Source organism: Mauremys reevesii, linkage group 2 (genome assembly GCF_016161935.1).
Source record: "Mauremys reevesii isolate NIE-2019 linkage group 2, ASM1616193v1, whole genome shotgun sequence".
NCBI lineage: Eukaryota > Metazoa > Chordata > Testudines > Geoemydidae > Mauremys > Mauremys reevesii.
In genome coordinates, this window is record NC_052624.1 from 176214174 (window position 1) to 176237808 (window position 23635).

The following is a 23635-nucleotide window of genomic DNA, read 5'->3' on the forward strand; positions in this document are numbered from 1 at the left end:
CAACACTCTAAGTTGGTGGAAAGAGCCACAAAAAGTGTGTGTGGGAGTTCTGTTCCTGCAGCCTCCTCCTATAAGGACCATCACTCCAGACACTTTGGTGATATGCTGGGACGCACACTCCCAGAACCTCACAGCGCAAGGAAGATGGACTCCTTGGGAGACCATACTTCATATCAATGTATTAGAATTCAGAGTGGTTCTTTACACTTGCAAGCACTTCCTACCCCACAACAGGGGCCACCCAGTCAGGATCATTCTGGACAACAGAATAGCAGTGTATTATATCAGTCATCCAGGAGGAGCAAGATCCTAGTCTTTATGCACCAAATCCATAAAACTATGGAGCTCTGGTGCAATATCATACTGTGGGCAGATCTCAGCAGTTTATCTACTGAGACTACAGATCATATTGGCAGATTCCCTCTGGAGACACCGACCACAAGTGGGAGCTGAATGACAAGGTATTCCAAGAGATATCTTATTTAGAGCCATCCACTGATAAATCCCTTCAAAACTCCATCCAGTGTGAAGTGCAGACAGTTCTGTTCGAGGGGAGGGCACCTCCACAACTTGACAAGAAATACCTTAGTCATTCCTTGGCCTCATGTATTGCTTTATGCTTATCCTCCAATTCTCTTACTACTTAAGGTTCTTAACAAATTGAAACAAAAAAAATTAGTAGCCATCCTCTTAGCACTATCTTATCCAAGATGGGTGTGGTTCCCGGAGCTGACCCACTTGTCTCTGTGATTGTCTCTCTTTATTCCCCTGACAGTGAACCTCCTCACCCAAGAGTTGGGATTGATCACTCATCTGAATCTTTCAGCGCTTCACCTAAAGCTTGACTACTAGATAGTTCTCTGGTATTGTCATAAATATAAAGGAGTTTTGCCCAGAGGGAAATCCTCTGTGTTTTGAATCTGATTACCCTGTGAGATTATCTTCCATTCTAATTTTACAGAGGTGCTTCTTTTACCTTTTTTCATTCTAATGAAGTTCTGGGTTTTTTAAGAATCTAACTGGGGTTTTTTTAGTGTCCTAAAAAAAAACCCAAGGTTGATCTGTGCTCATCTTGTTTATTCTCAAGCCTCCCCAGGAAAGGGGGTGTAGGGCTTGGGGGGATATTAGAGGGGAATAGGAACTCCAAGTGGTCCTTTCCCTGAGTTTTGTCTAATCACTTGGTGATGGCAGTGTTACCTAATCCATGGTACAAGGGAGAATTTGTGCCTTGGGGAGTTTTTAACCTAAGCTGGTAGAAATAAGCGTATGGGGTCTTTCATGCGAGTCCCCACGTCTGCACCCTAGAGTTCAGAGTGGGGAGGGAACCCTGACAGGTATAGAACAAGACTGCTCCCCAGAGGTACAAACGGTACTGCTTCATAGCAGAAAACCTAAAACAAGGAAAATGGACCTGCAGAAGTGAAGTTGTGGGCAGAGATGTACAGCTCCTTTTGAGTCTTGTCTGCCACACATTCTCAATTATCTGTTCAATTAAAAAACTCATATTTATCATTGAGCTCCAGCAAAGTTCACCTAGCTACTATCACAGCTTTTCACCTCCCAGCCAAAGGGTTTTCAGTTTTTACTCACCCAACCACAGCAAGGTTTATCAAAGGCCTCTTCAACTTCTTCCCTCCTGTCAAGGAACCAACTCCACCATGGGACCTCAACTTAATCCTTATCGCGTGGCGGAAACCCCAATTTAAACCTATGGCGAACTGTTCCCTCCTTCATCTGTCCCTTTAAGATCTCATTTCTCATAGCCATCCACTCAGCCGGGAGGGTAAGGGAGCTTGGAGTCTAATGGCTGACCTATGGTATATCGTGTTCTATCATGACACAATGACTCTACATCCGCACCCTCGCTTCCTTCCCAAGGTTTCCCATCAACCAGGAGATTCACCTCCTGGTGTTTTATCCTAAGACTCAGTCTTAGAGAGAAGAATCAAGCTTTCCCACACTGGATGCAAGTAGAACTCTTGACTTGTACCTAGACAGGGCTAGGCCCTTTAGGGCTTCACTCAGGCTTTTCATCTCAGTTGCAGAATGCATGAAAGGACAAACAGTTTCCACCCAAAGACTATCCAAATGGGTTGCAGGATGTCTCTTAACCTCTGATGAAGCCTCGGAGGTTCACACCCCTCCAAGAGTTGTAGCTCATTCCACCAGTGTTCAATCTACCTCAGGAGCCCTGCTGAAAAACATACCTTTGAGATCTCTGCAGGACAGCAACATCATCTTCAGTACAAGTGTTTTCCCAGCATTACGCTTTTGTGACGGTGTCCAGAGCTGACGTGGCTTTTGGCAAGGCTCTTATATGAAAGTTCATAAAATGTCACAAAAATAAATGTTGATGGGAAAAGGTATAAAATGGAGACTGAAAGACTTAGTCTAACCAAAAAGACCTACTGACGTTATCATGGACTAGGACAGGGTTTCTCAAACGGGTCGCCACTTGTGTAGGGAAAGCCCCTGGCGAGCCGGGCCAGTGTGTTTACATGCCCCGTCTGCAGGTCCGGCCGATCGCGGCTCCCACCGGCCCCGAATTGCTGTTCCAGGCCAATGGGAGCTGCTGAAAGCGGCGTGGGCCGAGGGACTTACTGGCCTCCACTTCCAGCAGCTCCCATTGGCCCGGGGCCAGTGGAAGCCACGATCGGCCAGACCTGCGGACAGGGCAGGTAAACACACCGGCCCGGCCTGCCAGGGGCTCTCTCTACACAAGCGGTGACCCTTGTTTGAGAAACCTGGACTAGGACTATGTTAAGATCATTCCTGGTAAACAAGAGAAGTGTGAGACTGGAAATTAGGGCTAATTGGTGTACAAAGTAATAAGGGGACGAGCTATTCCATCCATCACTCCCTTTTAGAGCTCTTCAAAGAAAAGACTTTGTGGGGTGAAAATTGATCATCAGCACAATTGCTAACTGAAAAAAGGGGAAGAAGTGAGCTTTACCATCATGGTTGCCACCCTCACCATCTCCTGGGACCCAGAGTCCACTGTGACACTGTTGGGCCTTCGTCATCCTAATCCTAAGAGATGTTCTAACCAAGCGAGGCCAGAAAGAAGGACCCAGATAACATAGACAGTGGAGGTGGCAAAATCCCAACCACCGGTTGGTCTCTGTATACTAAACCCCCAATTTGGTTTAAAACTGTTTAATGGTGGACAGTGACAGGGTCATGTTAACTCCTTTAATTCTTTGAGCCCATTTATTGAATCAAAATTAATGTAACAGGCACTTCCGCTGTGGTGGTGGCAAGTCCCTACCTCATTCTTGCAAGAAACACCTTAGCCACATAAGCAATATGACTCCAGGAGAGGGGTTCCTGTTTGTGCTAGGCAAGCAGAGATAGGTGCCTCCCTGAGAGGGATGGGGCTTAGGAGACACCCCTCTCCTCCGCATTTTCCATTGGCTAGCTTAGACAGCTCTCCATGCTGTTTTTTGTGTATCTCATTCTTAGATGCCTTTCTGCCCTCATTCATTGTATACGGAGCCAAGGCAGCTAACTCCGGCATTATGGATTGTAGTATTTGTTCCAGTGATTTTTCTAGGTCAGTACAAGTTAGGTTTTGTGACACTTGGTTCAGGGTGTTAAATATTTGATAACTATGGACAGCTTATCTGGGTGTGGGGAAGAGTGAACTGGTTTTGTACAAAATCAAAGTATACCTATAACTGTGCTTGTATCAGTGTAGATCCATATGCAGAATGTGACAATCTTGGGTACATATGTGTATATTTAAAGAGTAATTCATTTTTGTTTTTCTCTTAAGGAAACTTGACAAAACATATGAAGTCCAAGGCACACAGCAAGAAATGTATGGATTTAGGAGTTTCAATAGGCTTAATAGATGACCAGGATGGAGAAGAATATGGTAAGGATTTTAAATCTTCGTTTCTTTACTCCACCTTTTGTATTGATTTATTTTTCTGTCATCTCACGTATCTAGCCTTTCTCACCCAGAGCCTTTGACTTCTGTTAGAAGTAAATGCCAGTGTGATAGACACCTTAGAAATATGACAGAGAGTAAAAGGTACTAGAAAAACACATAAGCCAAAAAAAGGGATGGCATTTGCTAAAAGTCCATTGCTGGGAAATGTTCAAAAAATGCTACCCAGTTTAATATCACCAGTTTTACAAGACCTCAATATATCTTAGAAACATATTACAATTAAAATGTTTCTCCAGAACATGCAGTTCCACATCACAAAATTTCACATTTTTCACTGAAAATAATTTTGCTTAAAAACGTCAAATTTTAATACAAAAGTCTCACAAAAATTGGACCAAATGTCAAATCTGCAATAAAATGCTCAAATTATGAACATGTTGCTGTAAATATTTTGTGCAGCTCATTCCAGAAAGCAAACAAGCAGTCACTGTGCTGCATGCAGAAGAAGACTGTGCTATTGTAGCAGTGATTTTGTATATCACTAGGTGGGTGATATTCAGTTAAAAATTCTGCCGCTCTTCTACCTTCACCCTTTTTACTTTTTCGATAATAATGTGAACATCAGTAAAAGGCATTTATAACAATTGATAAAATTTGAACCAAATCCTATATTTCTAAGACACTCAAAGCTGCCCTTGGAAGAAGGTAGGAGCTTGAGTGTGTTCCAGAAATGGAGAATTAGGGACATTGCAGATTTTGATTAGTTGAATAAGCTGGTTCACTAGCACTAGCCAACTCTGAGAGGTAAAACAGGACATTATTTTAGGACTTAGTTTTGGCTCTGGAAATTCATCAGTGTAGTGGTGAAATTCATCTGCCCACCCATCTGTTCTGCAGTAGGATCAGACATATTTTTGTCTTCGGTATATTTTTCATATTTACATTGAATAATTTATTAGATTGTGGAGGAGGCTTTAAAGAGAAAAGTGGTGAAGAGTTTATTGAAAGAAGAAAGGGTAATAGATTAATTCACATGCTCCCACTTGACAACCAATAGCAGACTAAGTGAATCAGCCTGAATTTAATTCTTAATAATGTTGAGAATGTGACTCAATGTTCTTCAGTTGGTATGACTCAGTAATGTTCTAAGTACAAAGGAAGCGGCATTTGCCCTTTCTGAGCACAAATTGATTTATTCCTTTTGAAGACAAGGAAAAAACAAGGTAATCTTACTTATTTGACAACAAAATTCATGAATTAGTCCTCTTAGTAATTGAAGTACAAAAACAAGTACCACAGAAAATATGCTGCCATTACATATTCACATCTATTTCTCACTTAGGAACAATTTTATTTCAAATGTTCAGTTTCCACACAAAATTTAAAAAAATAAAATAATGCGGAAATGTTTTTGTTTGTTTGTTTGTTTTTAAATACCATTTTGCAGCTATCATAATCTCATTTGGCCTTTTGTAGTATAGGTGACCAGGGATGTTCTATTCACTAGAGTGAAAAAAATTAAGTGATTGACAGGTTTATGTTTGCATTGTTAAATATCTCCCTTTATAGTAGTAACGTTATGGTTTTGGATTTACAATCATCATTAGTACTCAGGACAATTAAGTTATTTTTAAATTATTATTTTAATTATAACAGATTACATAGTAATTCACTAGCATGTATTAGGGCACAACATTTTTGCAAGAAAATTACTAAAATGCTATAGTTAAATTTACTGGGATTTAAAAAAAAAAAAAGAAATTCATTGAGATTTAGACATTAATTCCATTAGGCTCCTCTGAAAATCCTAGCCTGATCTGAAGCGTCCACTTGCCAAAAACTGCTAAAATCATTAATAGGTGCCCAAATACCAAGAGAAAACAAAGCACCCAGATAGATAGTGCTTATGTCTCTTCGGGGAAGAAAAGTTGATACCCAGTCTTTAACGAGACATAGCAAGGATCTGTCATTGTGTTTCATGTATATCTATGTCCCGGACGTAAGTTGACCTGAACATTTTTTCAGTAATCTCTGTAAAAGTTCTAATGTATATCAAAATTTACCCTAGTAGTAGTATGTACTGTATATTGTAGAGTGACATGTATATTTTGCTCTTTGTTCTACGGAGAAAACAATGCAAGTTTTGGGGAACAATTAAAATGTTTCTCCTTAAAGAAACTGACTCCACATATCTTTACTGTTGGAGTTGTGTACCAGTACATGCAAGTGTAACCCATACATCTTCTGAGTGTGGTGTTCTGTCCCATCTAGTGGCACTGAGACCATTTAGAGAGAGAGAAAATGAGTCTGCTCTATAGCCTTAGCTAACAGCCAGTTGGCTTTTAGCTCATGTGATAGAGGCTCATGCACTAAGCTCCAGAGGTCTCAGGTTCAGTCCCACCTGCTGACAAGCAGGGTCTGTCAGCGTTATACAAGCATATAGTACCTTCTAAAAGCAGGGCTCTGGACAAGGTTGTGAGCTTTGGGTATGCACTGTAAGGTGTTAAGATTGCATCAGTAAATAAATGCATGTTGATTATATGCCAAGTTTTTTCTCTGCTTGCACATTTAACTGCTGCTATTTCATCATAGGTTTTTTAAACCCTTTATTAGTTTTATGTTTTTACAGTTGTTAAGTTTTATTTCTCATCAATATTCTCTAGTCTTTGTCTGTCCAAACAAAAGAGAGAGAATTACTTTGATGTATGTAACCACTCCACCTGAATTCATGAAGAATGTACAGGAACTCTCCCCTTGGGGCATGCAAAAGTAGTAAATGGTTGGTGTGCATCTCTCACCTCCTTTTGTTTCTTTTCCAAAGCCGCTTTCTTCAGCCTTTATTGTGTTCTTGTTGATCCAGAGCAAAAACAGAAGCAAAACTACATATGAAACAAACATTTTAAAATTAATATGAGAATCTCCAGTAGAGGTGGGAAATTGGGAAATATACTTGATATTTACCTCTGTTTACTGAGGGTAATATTTTAAAAAGTGCCTGAGTCACTTAAGAGCCTATGTCTTGTTGAAAATCCATTTGCTCTGTTTTATTAAAGGTCTATGTTGTTCTGTGGAAGAAATTAGATGACATCTTTTCAAGAACCACATTATTAAGCTTCACCTCTGTCTATTACAAAATAAGAGTCTTTAACCTCTGAGTCCTGTGGCACTTTATAGACTAACAGATGTATTGGAGCATAAGCTTTTGTGGGTGCATACCCACTTTGTCAGATGCATGTAGTGGAAATTTCCAGAGGCACGTCCACCAATGTAATATACGCCATCATGTGCCAGCAATGCCCCTCTGCCATGTACATCGGCCAAACTGGACAGTCCCTTCATAAAAGGATAAATGGACACAAGTCAGATATTAGGAATGGCAATATACAAAAACCTGTAGGAGAACACTTCAATCTCCCTGAACACACAATAGCAGATTTAAAGGTAGCCATCCTGCAGCAAAAAAAAACTTCAGGACCAGACTTCAAAGAGAAACTGCTGAGCTTCAGTTCGTTTGCAAATGTGACACCATCAGCTCAGGATTAAACAAAGACTGAATGGCTTGCCAACTACAAAAGCAGTTTCTGCTCCCTTGATGTTCACACCTCAACTGCTAGAAGAGGGCCTCGTCCTCCCTGATTGAACTAACTTCGTTATCTGTAGACTGATTCTTGCCTGCATATTTATACCTGCCTCTGGAAATTTCCACTGCATGCATCTGACGAAGTGAGTATTCATCCACGAAAGCTTATGCTCCAATACATCTGTTAGTCTATAAGGTGCCAAAGGACTCTTTGTCGCTTTTTACAGATCCAGACTAACACGACTACCCCTCTGATATTTAACCTGAGTTAGCGCCGTTCGTTTACAGTAACTGACCATGTAAAGCCAATGGAACTTGGACTCCAAAGTCATTTAAGCACTTTTGAAAATTTTACCCTAAATAATTTAGTATCGTGTGCTTAATAAGATAGAATTTACTAACAGTACCATTTTTAAGTTGGGGAAAAAAGATTATCACCTCACCTTGCATGTACATTTACATGTGTATAATACTGCAGCACTATTTAAAATTGATTAATTATTTTTAATAGAACTTAATGCTTATGCCGCACAGTAAGATCTGATACTCGAATACATCTAAACTATGGCATTATGCTTGCACTTTTATAGTGATTGAATCATGTTTATTATCTTTGGAGAAGTGTAAATCATCTGATTTCACCTAACATCAGTATTTGATCCTTTCACCTTCCACCACCTTGATTTTCAATGGTGAATGTTTTATTTGTGTCAAATGTTTGTTTGTTTTTTACTTTAATAAATGACAGCTTTGCATGCTTTTATTTTTTTACTCAAAGAGCTGACTGATTGTTAGAAGTGGCACGTTTATATCATAGGAACCAATGGTCCAGTTAACCCAATATTCTTCCTCTGGCAGCAGCCAATACCAGCTGTTTTAGAGGAAGGTGCAAGAAATCCAGGAAAGGACAATTGTGAAATGACTTGGTCATAGAGGAAATTTCATCTGTCCCTTAGGCAATTAATTGTTCGCTTATGTCCTGAAGCAGCAGGGTGTCTATAGGTCTCATGTTATAATTTGTTGTTCTGGCATAGGTAATAATGCATATTCTTATTGGTCGTATACATGTCTAGTCTTTTGTTGATGCCTACTTAACTAAGCTGTTGTCTCCAATAAAACTCAGTAGGTTTTTCCTCGGGTTAATCAGCTGAAATTAGGGTTTGACATTTAAAGAAACTCTACTACGTATGTTATCCTACTAATACTAGCACTGATACCAGTATGAGTAGCCCTGTTCTTTAAGCTAATATCAGAAAGAGGTTGATTCTCACCTGGAAGTACTACACAGTTTAATATCAGCATATAGAAAAAGGAACAGAAAGCTGTTGTAGATACTTCCTTATTGTGTGCACACACTTAATGCAATCCATTTTTCAAACAACTTGAGACACTGCAGTCATTACACTTAAGAATTTACAGGACTACAGTGCTCATTAGAAGAGAGCGAGAGTGAGATTCCCCCTTGCTGGGTAAGACTCTGTGGGATCAGAGCTTTTAACAGTGTTCTTTGTATTTGGTTTTGTCATCATTTGGGTATTAGTAAATACTTTTTGATTTCACCTTTTGTGTTCTAAACCATCCCCATGTCATTTTACCTTTCATCCTCTGATCCATGGAATGTTCTTGTCCCCAAGGGTTACAATGTAAGGAATGTTAATATCTGAATTCAGCTGTCAGCAGAAGTGAACCATTTAGTGTGACAAAATCCAACTGGGGATATCCTTTTAGACCATGTTTGTTTTTACTTTTCAGTCTTTTTAATAAGATGAATTTGTATCTCTTCTGAACTGTAAACATTCTAGGCCTAATCCTGCCAAGTGCATATGAATGAGGTTGCTTGCCTGAATAAAACTACTCACAAGTGTAAGAGTTTGCAGTCTTAAGTAAATCACCAGCTGCATTATACAAGTTATTTAGCAATACACTCCAGTGATGAGAAGAATTTGTGAGCAGTTTCTATGCAGAAAGCTTTCATCCTAAAAATATTTCTTGCTTTCCACACTGTAATGTAGATATTTTTATATGTTATATACACGGAATTGTAGTTTTCAAACAATATTACATGAGCCTTTCTAAAGTTCAGATTTTTCCAACTTAATTAGCAGTGTGTCATTTATCACAGTAGTTCATAAACTGATTTTCAAGGCTCTGGATTAGTTTAATGCTGTTTTATTCTGCATTCTTAGCATACCTGCATAGAAAAGGTTAAAATAAATGAAAACCTCAGTAAAAATATATTACTGATAATCTAGAAGAATCTAAAATTGACCTTTTTTTCTTTTCCAGGGAAGATTTTTTAAAAATAATAATTAACAGGATTATTTGCTCGGCTTAAATGTATGTAATATGCGTTCTAACTCTACATCCTCTGACCTGGAAATAGAGTGTTTGTGGCTAGTGGTAATTTATAATACAAGATTTACACAGGGCAGGATTATATGTGAATAACATTCTCGTTTAAAGAAAAGAATGTGAGAAGCCATAAGCTTTTCTTTTTTTACGTAATTTCAGGTTCAAACATCTGCAGCTGCTCATCTGAGGATCTTAAGTTTCTTCCAGCAGATGTCACTATGAGTCTGTCAGACAGTAATGAGCAGAGACTAAAATTTAATCTTTAAAGTAAACCTGTGAGTTTACTTTAAAAAATAGTAATCCATCAAATTTAGAAATAGGTGCTAATTTTGTTTAATAATTTTCTTGTTAACATCTACCTGTAAGTCTTTAAAAGCTCTCCACCAAGTAGTTTTAAATTGTCTCTTTTTGGCATTTGAGATGTCCATTGCAAGACGGTAACACTCTTAACCTCAAATATGTGCAGATACATTTATTGGAAATAGACTCAAGGCTGCAGGTAGAAATGTTTATCAGCCCAGGATATTATTCAGCTAGTAAGAAGTACCTTCAGTCTCTCATAAGCAGAGCCGTTACTGACACTTGTAGTTAAGATTTCCTAACATTTTCAATTATAATTCCCTGCTTTCAGTTGCATATAAACTTTGCCAAACGTAGCCATGTGGGCTGAAATTTTCCATGCTTGCCCTCTGCCTCAAGCTGAACAATTTTGGAAAGTTTCAGCAAAAGCAGTTCTGCCCTTTTAAAAAATGAGGTTAAGGAAAAATTGCAGTTATGCTAATGTTAAATTGTATTTTTTCCCCAATTGTTTCTTTGAAGAGTTCTAGTGCCTCCCTGCTTTGTAGCAGGAGCTTAGAATTTGGCAGGGGGATAGTCCTTGGGTCTTCTACTTTTCCCGTGAAAATTTACCCAGATATGGTCAAGTTGTAAGCCCCTGAACTTTGCCGTTTGATGTCAGTGGGAAGTTACTTACATGACTGTAGGACCAGGCCCTGAAAAGTCAAATCAGACACCATGTTTATTTCTGAAAATATCAGAATAAATATTGAAAAATTATAAATTTAGACTATGAAAACATTTGCTGTGATGCCTCATGTAAATATTATTACTAAAATGAACAGCATTTTAAACAACTATATACAATAAGGATTCAAGCAGAAAAATATTTAAAATAAATAAAGGGCTTACAAAAGTGTGTAAAGAAATGCTTAGTATTATCTACCTCAGTCCTATAGTTTGTAGCATCCTCAACTGGTAAGAGCGGGGCTGGAGTTAGTCAGCCCTAGGCTCTCTCAGTAATGGACATACTAATGGCTGGTCTACACTGGCGGTGGGGTCGATCTAAGATACGCAACTTTGGCTATGTGAATAGCGTAGCTGAAGTCGAAGTATCTTAGATCGATTTACCTCTCGTCCTCACGGCGCACGATCGATGTCTGCGGCTCCTCCTGTTGACTCCGCTACCGCCGTTTGCACTGGTGGAGTTCTGGAGTCGACGGGAGCGCTTTCGGGGATCGCTATATCGCGTCTAGCTGAGACGCGATATATCGATCCCCAAGAAATCGATCGCTACCTGCCGATACGGTGGGTAGTCTAGACGTACCCTAAGATGCTAATAATTCCAACTAATGCTGCTGTGCTGAGGAACTTTAAGCCTTTTCATTCCCTCTTGGAGGTAAAATGCCATTATAGCAACTAACTAATCAATACCATGGTCAAAAATACTGATCTGATTGGCAGGCCAAGGCCATAAGGACAAAATGAATCAAGAGGGTTTACCCATAAACTAGTGTACTTCAATAAGTAGGATTAAAACTCAGTTTTACTAACTATGATTATAGCTGAAGTGCTAGAAAATCTACAGTGAAAAGTTATGTCAGTGGTTTTCTATTAAATCGCTGTTTGCAGTTAACTTCCTGAAATTTTCATTTATCTGGCTAGAAGGTTCAGGTCTCATTTGTGGCCTAAGGAGAACATTCTTTGGAAATGTTTGAGGGAAAAATGGTGGTTCAAGCCATTTTTTGAGGGAGAACAAAACATCCTCTTTCCCCCTCTCCAAACGTTTTTGCCATTATAAAATATTCTTGAGGTTGATTTTTTTTTAAACAGTTTTTGTGCTAAAATGGTGGGGTTAGAACTTTGACTGGGAAATAAACTATAGAACAGAAGAGCTGTGGAAAGTTAGACTGAAAACTAGTTTTGTATTTGCAAAGCTATTAGTGCTTGAAAATCCCAGGATAAGCATTTGCAGAACTTTGGATACTAGTTTTTAGGCACATTCACCAGTGTTCTAAGCAAAGGAAACACATCTGGAGAGGCTAACTCAGGTGCTCAGTGAACATCTATGTCTGCTGAGGTACACATTGAAAAGAGCAGGGCTCCTTTGCCAGACTGAAGAATGCATGCATGTTTACCTTCAGTGGGCTTTGGATCAGGCCACCCTATCAATAAAGAGAATCTGCTTTATTAATTTTTGACATTGAGCAGGATAGAGCCTTTTTCTTCTGTAAAATACATAGGAACTTCAATTGCAGAAAAAAACCTCTTAAAGACCATTAGATTTGCACAGTTAAGTCAGGAAATACAATTAAATTTGTCCTTCCATAAGATCCCTTGCCTCATTCAGTTCCTGTCTCCCACATGCAAATGATGCATGGACCCATAAATACAGTAGTACAACATAGTGGAATGTTACCCATGCATATCTAAGATGTTAGAGGGATGTATCATTTTTTTGTCTTTGAGAGAATATTAAATCACATAATTAGACAAAGTCAAACTGCATACATGTAAGAGGGAAGAGTTAAGAAGGGTGCATGAAACCTTAATTTTCACTTATCCTGAGAGCTTTACACAAACATCCTTAATGTTTTCCAAATAGAAAGGGGGGAAAAAATCTTTTTGCTGTAGTAGACACTATTTTCACTAAGCTGGATTCTTGTATTGGTTATTGTGTGACCAAGACAAAATGTGCCGAAACATTTTAAGCAAATTGTTAAATATTTAAACACAATCATTATAACAACTCTAATGATCCTATATTGCTTTACAAACTTACACTGATATCCACAGCAAAATGCAAACAGCTCTTCTGATGTATCAACTATTTAATAACAGTATTATACAGAACTTAGGTCAGCAAGCAAATAATATTTTTTTCCTACTAAAATTTTACAGGGAACTTAAGTAGGCAGAAAGCAATTATCAAAGTTGGAATTGGACCAAGACATCTTGGTTAACAAGCCTCAGCTTGCAAAAAAGGTGCCATAGGCTCTTTGAGATACAATAAGTGGTCACAGCCTCTGTTTGACATCTCTTCCAAAGACTGCACCTTATTACTAAAAACCTGTAACCTTCATGGTTCTTCCCCTCCACGTAAGAAGAAAGCAGAAACTGTAGAGTCAGACATTATCACAAGTAACATCACTAATATTAGATAATACTCCAAGCATTCATTAATTATAAAAGCCCAGGGACCTATCAGTGCAGTGATCACGCACACATGGATATAAAGCATAGTGTTCCTTTTTGCATTGCCAAAAGAACTTGAGTTATTTTTTTTTCATCTGGTGTTTTGAAAGCAGTGTGGGAGTAATGGAACCACACTTATCCCTGTCAGGTTGATTATAATGCAAGCTTCTGGCTCTAGGTCTACACTTCTAAGCAGAAGCTGGCAAACTCAAATGATGGAGAGAAATGGGAAACAGGGCTGGGGGGGTATGATATCCCCACATTAAGCCCTGCATTTAAGGAATCAGTGTCCCCTACATGGTTCCCCCTTTTTTGTTCCACTTTTTGATGATGGGAGATTGAGGCATATGCATAAGTTTACAAAATATTGGCTTAGGTCCTATATTAACAGTATTTCCCTGTGAGATCTATACTATTTTTAAATGTGTGTTTAGAGAAGGTAATTTCTCATAATGAAGTAGGGCATTTTGGCCTAATTACTTGGGGTTGCTTTTAGTCCTTATATAATGATATATTCTGTGCACATCAATGTAGTCACCTCAGAGTGATGATACAAACCAAAGCTTCTGCAATATATAATGCAGCTGATAAAAACATACTTAAAGTACAAAATGTATATCTTAAATATCACAATATATCCTTAAAGCTAAGTTGCAAGTTGATCTAAAAAATTCTGTGTCTTAAAATATGTGCTTAATGCATCAAATAACCAGGCTTACCTGTGTGCTGGATACCTCTCAGCTTAATCTTACTCCTTTACCTTTATTGTGGACTTGCACCTAAAAAACCCAAAGCAGATGAATTCTAATCTAATAATGCAGATGTTCTCCATTTGGGAAACCCTGCCAATGTTTTCGCTTTGTTACTTGTGCCATTGAACACACTTTGTTTTAAAATATTCTTTTTATTGGAGATTTAATTATAGGAACAAACGAAAAGAAATGAGACTTGAGCACTAGCACCCAGCAGGCATACTAATGTAGAGAAAAGTAAAGCGTGAGTCGGAATCCAGATGTTTAAATAATGCTTAGGAGCTCAGTCAGTCAAAACACAGAGATGCTAGCATTGACTACGGTGAAAGCACTCATGTAAGTCATATGTGCACAGAAACTCTGGCAACCTAAGCTTTTCACCTCCTCCCGCTACCTTTTATACCACCTGCCACTGTGCTCCACCACTCACCCCACTCCTCCTTTTGCTAGTATTTATTCCTATGGAAAAACTAAACCACTGTGCCCCTGACTCCACAAGAGGGAGTAAATCATAGAAATGGAGGGATGGAAGGGACCTCGAGAGGTCATCAAGTCCAACCCCCTGTGCTGAGGCAGGACCAGACAAGTGTTTGTCCAACCTGTTCGTAAAAACATTCAAAGACACAGATTTCACAACCTCCCTTGCAAACCTATTCCAGGGATTAATTATTATTATAGTTGGAAAGTTTTCCTTAATATGTAACATAAATCTCCCTTTCTGGAGATTAAAGCCCATTAGTACTTCTCCTACCTTCAGGGGACATGGAGAACGATTAATCACCATCCTCTTTATAACAGCCCTTAACATATTTGAACACTTAACACCTTCCCCATCAGTCATCTTTTCTCAAGACTTAAAAATAAACCGGGCATGTTTACCTTTCTTTACAGCTCACATTTTCTAAATCTTTTATCCTTTAGTTGATCTCCTGTGGAGTCTCTCCAATTGATCCACATCTTTCCTAAAATGTGGAGCCCATAATTGGACATATTACTCCAGATGAGGCCTCACCATACCTATCAGAGCAGGACAATTACCTCCCAGGTTTTGCTTAACAGGAGTGTCATATCTACCCCCAGAATATTAGCTTTTCTTACAATTGCATCACATTGTTTACTCATATTTAATTTGGGATCTACTATAAACCCTAGATCCTTTTCAGCAGTACTACCACCTAGCCAGTTATTACCCATTTTGTGGTTGTGCATTTGAGTTTTTCTTCCTAAGTGTAGTTCTTTGCAACTGCCTACTGAATTTCATCTTGTTGATTTCAGAGCAATTCTCTAATTTGACATGGTCATTTTGAATTCTAATCCTCTCCTCCTCCAAAGTGCTTGCAACCCCTCCCATCTTGGTGTCATCCACAGAGTTTATACTCATTCTCTCTATTCCATAGTCCAAGTTATTAATTAAAATATTGAATAATATAAGACCCAGGACTGACCCCTACAGGATCCCACTAGGTATGTCCTCTCAGTGTGACAGCAAGCTATTGATAACTACTTTTTGAGTACTGTCTTTCAACCAGATGTGCACTCACTTTATAGTAATTTAATCTGGACCATATAATCCTAGTTTGCATATGAGAATGTCATGATGGACTGTGTCAAAGCCTCACTAAAAATATAGATATATCACATCTAGTGTTTTTCCTCCAATCCACCAGGCCAGTAACCCTGTCAAAGAAGGAAATTAGGTTTGTTTGGCATGATTTGTTGTTCAAAAATCCATGCTGGTTATTCCTTAAAATCCTATTATTTTCTAGGCACTTACAAGCTGGTTGCGTAATAGTTTGTCCCAGTATCTTTCCATGTGTCAAAGTTAGGCTGACTGATCTGTAATTCCCAGGGTCATCCTTGTTCTCTTGTTTTTTTTGTTTTTGTTTTTTTTTTAAGATAGGTACTATGTTTGCCCTTCTCCAGTCCTCTGAGACCTCTGGGTTCTCAAAGAATAATAGTGCTAATAGTTCTAAGATCACTTCAACTAGTTCCTTAGTATTCTAGGATGAATTTCATCAGGCCCTGCTGACTTGAATACATCAAACTTATCTAAATATTCTTTAACCTGTTTCTTCACTGTTTGTTTGCATTCCTCCCTTCCCCACCCCCCTTGTTAATATTAATTGTGTTGAGCATCTGGTCACCACTGTCTACTGCCTGACGTGGCCAACAGTCTCCTTCCCCTGCAAGAGCCAGTTCTCCTTCCTCCTCTGGTGCTGCTGTAGTCATCCTTAGCTGGCTAGCATCCTCTGTCCCAGAGATTTCCACATATGTCCTGTCAATGAAGACCTTGTGCTCCTGGTTGCTACGCAGACAAGCCACCTCCTTTTGCAGCTCTTACCTGCTTTCTGAGGGACTCCACCGACAGATACCTCTCATAAAGGTCATCTGCCTGGCATTCATCGGTGTAGATGCGCAGTCTACATTCACAGCAAGACCAGGCCAGAGTGGAAGCCTGCAGAAATTGCTTTCAAATTCCCCTCCTCCCTGAAACATTTAAGAGTGGATAGGGAGTAGCATCCTAATCCATCCCCGCCCCAACATAATCCATCTTTTAAAATTACTCAGAATGGTGAAAAAAACACTTTTCAAAGAGAGACAGGGATAGGGAGAGCTGGGAGGAAAAAAGAGCTAGGGAAGTTTTAAAGGTCAACACTTTAAAAGATTAGGGTTGGAAGGGACCTCAGGAGGTCATCTAGTCCAAGCTGCTGCTCAAAGCAGGACCAATCCCCAGACAGATTTTTACCCCAGTTCCCTAAATGGCCCCCTCAAGGATTGAACTCAAAACCCTGGGTTTAGCAGGCCAGTGCTCAAACCACTGAGCTATCCCTCCCCCCATAACTGGATGTATAATATCTAGTTTTGAAAATCTTGGCTTTACTTTTTTTTAAATTATTCATTGGGCAGTGGGGTCTGAGTCTTCCTAAGTAGCACTGGGGTATGGAGAGGCAAAGGAAGGAGAGCTCAATTTTAATGCTAATTAATAGTAATAAATAATTACATACAAAATACTACATTAAAAGCATGATAAGGTTACAAAGTCAAGCACTCAAAAGTTAAGAAAAGCCTAAACTGAGGCTATGGAAGCGCTAAGTGTAGTCAAAGCGCCAGCGCTGGGAGAGAGAATAACGTACAGCGCTTTTGACCACACTGGCGCTTTGCAGCGCCGCAACTTGCAGCACTGGAGAGGGTGTGTTTTCACACCCTGCTGCAGCGCTGCAAATTTGCAAGTGTAGCCATAGCCAGAGACTCTTTGAGACTTAATTTGTCCCTAGTTCACATATACATTATGGCCAATATATCATAGGAAGTCTGTGGCACAACCACAGATAGAATAGCTAACCTTACATCTGGCATTTTCTAGACTTTGGGTGCTTGACTCTGCAACTGTTTTTGAGAACTACTTACACATGTGAAGGTGGTTTTTTGTCTATATGTTTGCAGGATCCAGACCATAGTTTGTACAGTCTTCTGCAGACATCTGTGTGCAGTTCCATAAGCTACTGCAACCTCAATAATTCTATCACTGGAAATTGAAGAGCTATAGTATGACAATTTCTTTTGAGTCTTAAAGTCTGTTTTTAAAAAGAGAGTATTTCAATAACAAAAGCTTAAAATGTGTGTAGTTAAAACACTGGTGTTCCTACTGCTGTTCATTTGAAGTATTTTGTCTTATCCCCTGAAGGCAGAAAGCTTAAGTAGCAATTAGCAATAGGCTTTGAGTCAAAGGTTTTGACAGTATTTGCCACTGAAGTTGTGGGGTGGGGTGGGGTGGGGTGGGGTGGAAGGAAGGTCATAGAAAGTAGTATTAGGTTAATATATGTGTGTATATATAGTGATCAGTATATTCCAGAACAAATCAGCTATCCACAGGTATGAATGCTTACACCAAGAAAGAACTCAAAGGGTGAAATCCAGAAACTGACCGCTTCCTTGCCTTTACACAATACACAGTGGGAATTTATGTACTAGAAGCACCAATTTTAAATAGAGTTTTTCCTCAATGTTTTTTTTAAAGAAAGTTTGAATTCTTCCTTATGTATTAAGTATGTTCTTGGTTCACATCTTCCTGGCTCACAATACTTGAATGTCATGATATTTTAAAACAATAGTGTTATAATAGAGAAGATTGCAAAAACCGTAAAAAATGAGGACACATCTCTTCTTTGGAGAGTAATGTAGACTATAATTAAAACTGGTCTTTTATATATTCTCATCAGATTGTTATTCGTGATGTGTATCATCATAGAAGCTCCAGTCGTGGACTCTGTTGTGCTAGGTGCTGTACAAACACAGAACAAGGACAGTCCTGTCCTTATAATCTTAGTAAAGTCAGAGAAGAATTGTAATATATATTTAATAATATGAAAATGGGGGGGAGGGGGACGACTCGCCTAGGTATAAGAATCTGAAGATATAGAAATATTTGTGTGCAAGAGCGAGAGTCCAGTGTAAGAGGGAATCTTACTTTGAGAAATCTGTGAAATGAATAAAAATATCTTGGGATTTTGGACAAGACAGGGAACCTAGATATTAAGTCAGATTAAGAGATTGGAGGCAATTGGGGAATTTATGAGCTAAAGCCATCCTAAACTCTACCACTTTTCATAGTCAAGACAAGCTTATTTGACTCTCATTTTGTTTGCTGCATAGATGTGAGGATCCAGTCAAATTAATTCAGATAGATTTACTTACCTATAAGGACTTACAAATACAGTTTACACCAACATTTGTAGGAAAGGTTATCTCTGCATAGGGAGAATAAGAGAAGCAGTATGACTCCTCAAAGAATACTTATGCAATGTTGGTACAGGAATAATGCATCTCCTAGACAGGTACGATTCCCCCCTCTCTTCCCCCAAAGGGATACTACTTAAAAGAGAGTCCAGACTGAGTCCCAAGCCCAAAAACTTCAAAAATCACTGACCCACACATTATGATGAAAGTCAGAAATAAAGAAAGTCATAGGTCACTCTGGAGGTATCATATGTAAAAAAGTCTCTCTTATAGTTGTAGTGGCATTAAAGCTGATGGATCCAATTAAGAACCTAAATGTATGTTTTTGGATGTGGTTTTGTTTCATTTGGATTTTTTTGTCCCTTAAATTAATTATGCAAAGTTTTTTATTATCCTTTTAGGAACTGGAGATGAGAAAGTAAAGGAAAACCATAAAATGTGTGTTTACTGATTAATAATGTACGTAACTATTCTTCTATTTAGCATATTTGAGGAATGGGCTTTTTAAAATTAATTTTTTCGAGAACGATTTTTTTTCCTCTTTGAAGAAAAGTTTTGTCTTCAGGTAAATATTGTAAATGAAGACTGGCTAAAACGTAATCAAACTTTTCCACTAACATGATTCTTATGACATGGTAGATTTAAAGTGGCTTTATTAGATTATATTTCTAATGCACAGGTTACTGTCTAGGATGCAAGGGCTGAATCATTACACAAAGAATTATTTAAGGACTCAGAGCTCTTCCATATCCTAATCCTACTACTAATTTAAAAGCATAAAGGCTTGACATGTTGAGAGGTAGCTCTAATGATACAATTTTTTAACCTAAAACTCAATTTGTATGTTTTTCTGCGTGATGCATGTTTTGTTTGTGGTTTCATAGCTGGATAGAGTAATGGTGGTAGGTCTTAATTCTTATTAAGGTCTGATTTTTTTTTTCATAAGTCATTCATCTTGACAGTAAGTTGTCTGTGTAAATTCCCTTAAACAGAGGCTCTTTTTGAAATTTTAACACTAAAACCAAACATCCTTGAATATTAGGTTTTTTTCTGAGTCAAATGCTGTTTTGTGCTGATATTTTCTTTGGAGAGCTCAGCAGACTGACATTTAATCCAATATAAAATAAAATATTAGTGTATCCAAGCAGTTCGTCTTTTGTCAAATATGATCCAGCCAGTTTGGCTTGGAATCAAATATAACAGATGAGGTTTCTGTTTACTGAAGAAAATTCTTCTCTTCCCAAGATATGATACCAAAAAAAACCCAAAAGAATATCTGTAGTTTAATTTACCAACTAAAACTGATTAAGAGCTTGATTTCTGAATGATGGGCAAAGACAGTGGTGTCTGTTCAGCTTTTAGACTTAAAGTCAATGGGACTTCTCATGTGAATAGAGTTACCCGCCTACTTAAGTGTTTGCAGAATCAGGGCTGTTTTGTGCACTAGTTGTCATTTAACTCCTAGTACATTTGGTTGATATTAATAATGCTTTAACCACTTTTTTCTTAAAGTGAAGAATTCTGGTAAAATCCAATTTTACTGTCTCCTGCCCCTTAACTAGACACATTTCTGACTAGCACTTTCCATTCTTTTTTTGTTGGTCTCTTTCAAAAGATTGTGTAGTAGTGATTCATACTAATTGCAAGGATGCCCACCTATGAGTCAGTAACAAACTTGAGAATATCCCACTGGTAAGCTTGGCAAACAAATCTGTTATCACTAGAAACTTAATGAACCAGGAAACCAATTCCTCTCCCCCCTGCAAAATAAGTATTTATTAAAAGAAACACTTTATATAGAGAAGATTTAAGGGGGGAAATTGCAGTCTTACAGGCATGAGAAAAATGTATAAGTAAAAGATACAGGATTAGCGTAAGTGTGCCTAATGATATACTTTGGAAAATGGAAGTGTAGAGCCCTTGGTTGTTTGTGACTTAGTAGTGGAAAGTAACTGATGCACTTGTGTTGTACTTTGAGTGCTGGGTGATAGACATTTGTGATTCTGTTTTGTATCAGCATTACAATTCAAATGATATCAAGTTGTCTTGACCTATTCCCCCAAAGCTGATAACTGATAGAAAAAACTTTGCTAGGTCTTCAGTGGAATAACTATTTTTCTAATTTTTGTATTGGGTCTTATTTTACAGGTGAGAAGCAAAAGTTTGGCTGCGATCGATCAGGATTTGATGTGGAAGATTCTGATGGCCCGGAGGATGATGACAATGACAATGAAGATGATGATGAAGACAGCCAAGCTGAATCAGTCCTATCTACAACCCCCTCAGTTACAGCCAGCCCTCAACATCATCCATCTAGAAACATCCTACAGGAGACCACAAGTGCTGATGAAGACATCAGAATTACAGACTGCTTTGCTGAGGTCCACACAGACTCTATGGATGGTTTACCTAAAGCACTACTTACAAAGATGACTGTACTCAGTACATTGCAATCAGACAGCAGGAATTCCAGGTCACCAATAGCAATTGCACATCAAGAAGCAAAAGAAGAGAAAATACAAGACAAGGAAACAAGTATAGAGCTTACCATCTCGCCGGGCCCTTCTCCTAGATCTCCATGTCATCAGATGTCTGTAGATTATCCAGATACAGCAGCAGCTTTGGGAAGTTCTGCAACACCAGCTACCGTTGTTACAAAGGTTAGAGTATTCAATTTAGGGGGAGAAGGGAGACTTGTATTTTAAATGCTTCTCAAGAGCTGTGATTGGGAGCTAAACATCTATCCTTATTTTGGTGATTTTTCTAAAAGCCATCTGGTTTCTTTCCTTATATTCTTCATACAATTGTTGCAGACTGATGGAATTCTTTTTTTTTTTAAATCTGCAAGTGCAGGAGCATAGTAATAATATAGAAACACTTAGTTTTTACCCCCCTCGCCCCGCCCCTCTTCCCCCCCCCCCCCCAAAAAAAAAGTGTGTAGATTAGATTGTATCTCCAGGACTAAAAGGATTAGTTATAACGTGGTTCTTTAGATCTTTGCAAAAGTTTGGAATTAATTGACTGTACTGTACAGACTAAATAGTGGTATATACCAAATAGACTTAGTGCTAGAATAGAATGCTATGTTCCAGGATCCAAAAAACCTGCACAATAGTTGCCTGTGTTCAATACCAAGGGCTGGGAAGAGCACAGAATTACTAATCTGAGGCTATAAAAGAATTAAGACTTGTATTCAAAGTTTCCAGCCCAGTGCACCGTCACCTAGGCAAAAGGATCAGTTGTTGGGAACAGGACAGCATCAGCAGGAGGCGGCTCCATTGTGTCTGTCTGGAGCTTCACCTGCATATGGCATACTGAGCAAGATGCTCGGGTGATGCATGTGCCATGCTGATGGAATCCTGAGGGATTTACTCCTGGGGGACTTCTGCACCAAAAATTAAAAATTCTGTGCAGTTCTAAATTCTGCATATTTTGTCAAAATAACACAATGCAATCACACCAGTTTCAATTATTTTAGTAATTTATTTCAAAATACCTGTCAGCAAATATGTCTGTCACAATACATACAGAAAATATTCAGGAAATATTTTTTTGACAAATAAATTCCTTACTAGGCATGTCAATACAGAGCTTGAGTAATAATTCATTTAAACTATAAAACAGAACCTTATTTCCCATGCCCCTCAGAAGCAGGACAAAGGCTTGGGGAAGTCAGAGTAATGGAGGATCTGAGGGAGAGGGAAGTAATTTCTGGGAAGGAGCCTGGGAATGAATCTGGAGGATTGTTGGGTGTGGGTGGGAAAAGTATGGAACAAGTTTGGTGTGGGTTTTTTTGGTGGGGGGAGGTTCAGGGAGGCGAGATTGTTAGGGAGTTGGGAAGTCTACCCCATGCAGACCTTGGCTGATCCCTAGCCTCTCCCATTCAGTCAGACACCTCTGCCCTTGTCCTTACGTGTTGCTGCACCACCACTCCCCCATGTCCTCATGTGTCCCTGCACCTCTCCTCAGCCACCTCTCTTCCATTCCCCCCATGGGTCCCTGCACCCCAACCACATACAGCCCCTGGTTCGATGCTGTCACACCCTAGCCTCCTGTGCCCTGTCCCACTCTGTCCCTCCCACTGGCCCTTCTGAACCCCAGTCTGTGACCCCCCCCCCTCCCAGCAGCCCCATGTGCCCTGTTCTGTCTGTCCCCCCCATATCCCATGCCTCCTCACCTGGCCCTGCAGGCATGGCCCTGTGAGGAACGCAGCCACTGCCACCTTTGTCTCTGAAGCTGGCTTCTCTGGCCCTGAGCTGGCTGCCCTCTCTTCTGGCACAACAGCAGCCCCTGGTGGGCGAAAGGTGTAATTGCAGCACCTCTCTGACACGATGTTTTCTGGGAGAGGAGTGGGAGAATCTGTAGGGGATATGAATTCTGCATGTGCAGAGTAGGAGTAGGGATTGAACGAACCAGCCTCTAGCAAACTGAGGAAAACACAGATGGGAAATGGCAATTTTCAGCATCTTACAACTCAGCCAAATGGTGATGGCATAAGGCACCTGCCTCCTTAATCTCTGCAGTAACCTGATGTGTACAGTAGGGTCACAGGATATTAAGCCCTAGTAGTAGTAGTAGTGCAGTTGCCCCTAGAAGCCCCAGTTGCAATGGGAGCCCCATTGTGGCAGGCATTGTACAAACACACAGGATGAGAGTATCCCTATGTCAAACTGTTTACAGTCTAAATAGACAAGACAGAGTGTGAGAGGCACACGGAGGCGAAGTTAGCTGTCCACGACCATACAGCAGGTCAATGGCAGAACTGCGAACAGAACCCAGGTCTCCCAAGTCCCAATTCAGTGCCTCTCCATTTAACATGTCAGTTTATGATGACAATACTTTATCATC

At 39.4% G+C, this 23635-nt stretch overlaps 1 protein-coding gene across 11 annotated transcripts in view; it reads left to right on the forward strand.

The window, feature by feature from the left end:
- Positions 1 to 23635, forward strand: part of HIVEP1 (HIVEP zinc finger 1) — a 180392-nt gene that overhangs the window by 154614 nt on the left and 2143 nt on the right. For all 11 annotated transcript variants that reach the window (XM_039522225.1, XM_039522227.1, XM_039522229.1 and 8 more), the window contains 2 exons: positions 3776 to 3877; positions 20936 to 21447. In XM_039522225.1, the coding sequence (XP_039378159.1) occupies positions 3776 to 3877; positions 20936 to 21447 (614 nt within the window). The remainder of the gene's footprint in view (positions 1 to 3775; positions 3878 to 20935; positions 21448 to 23635) is intronic.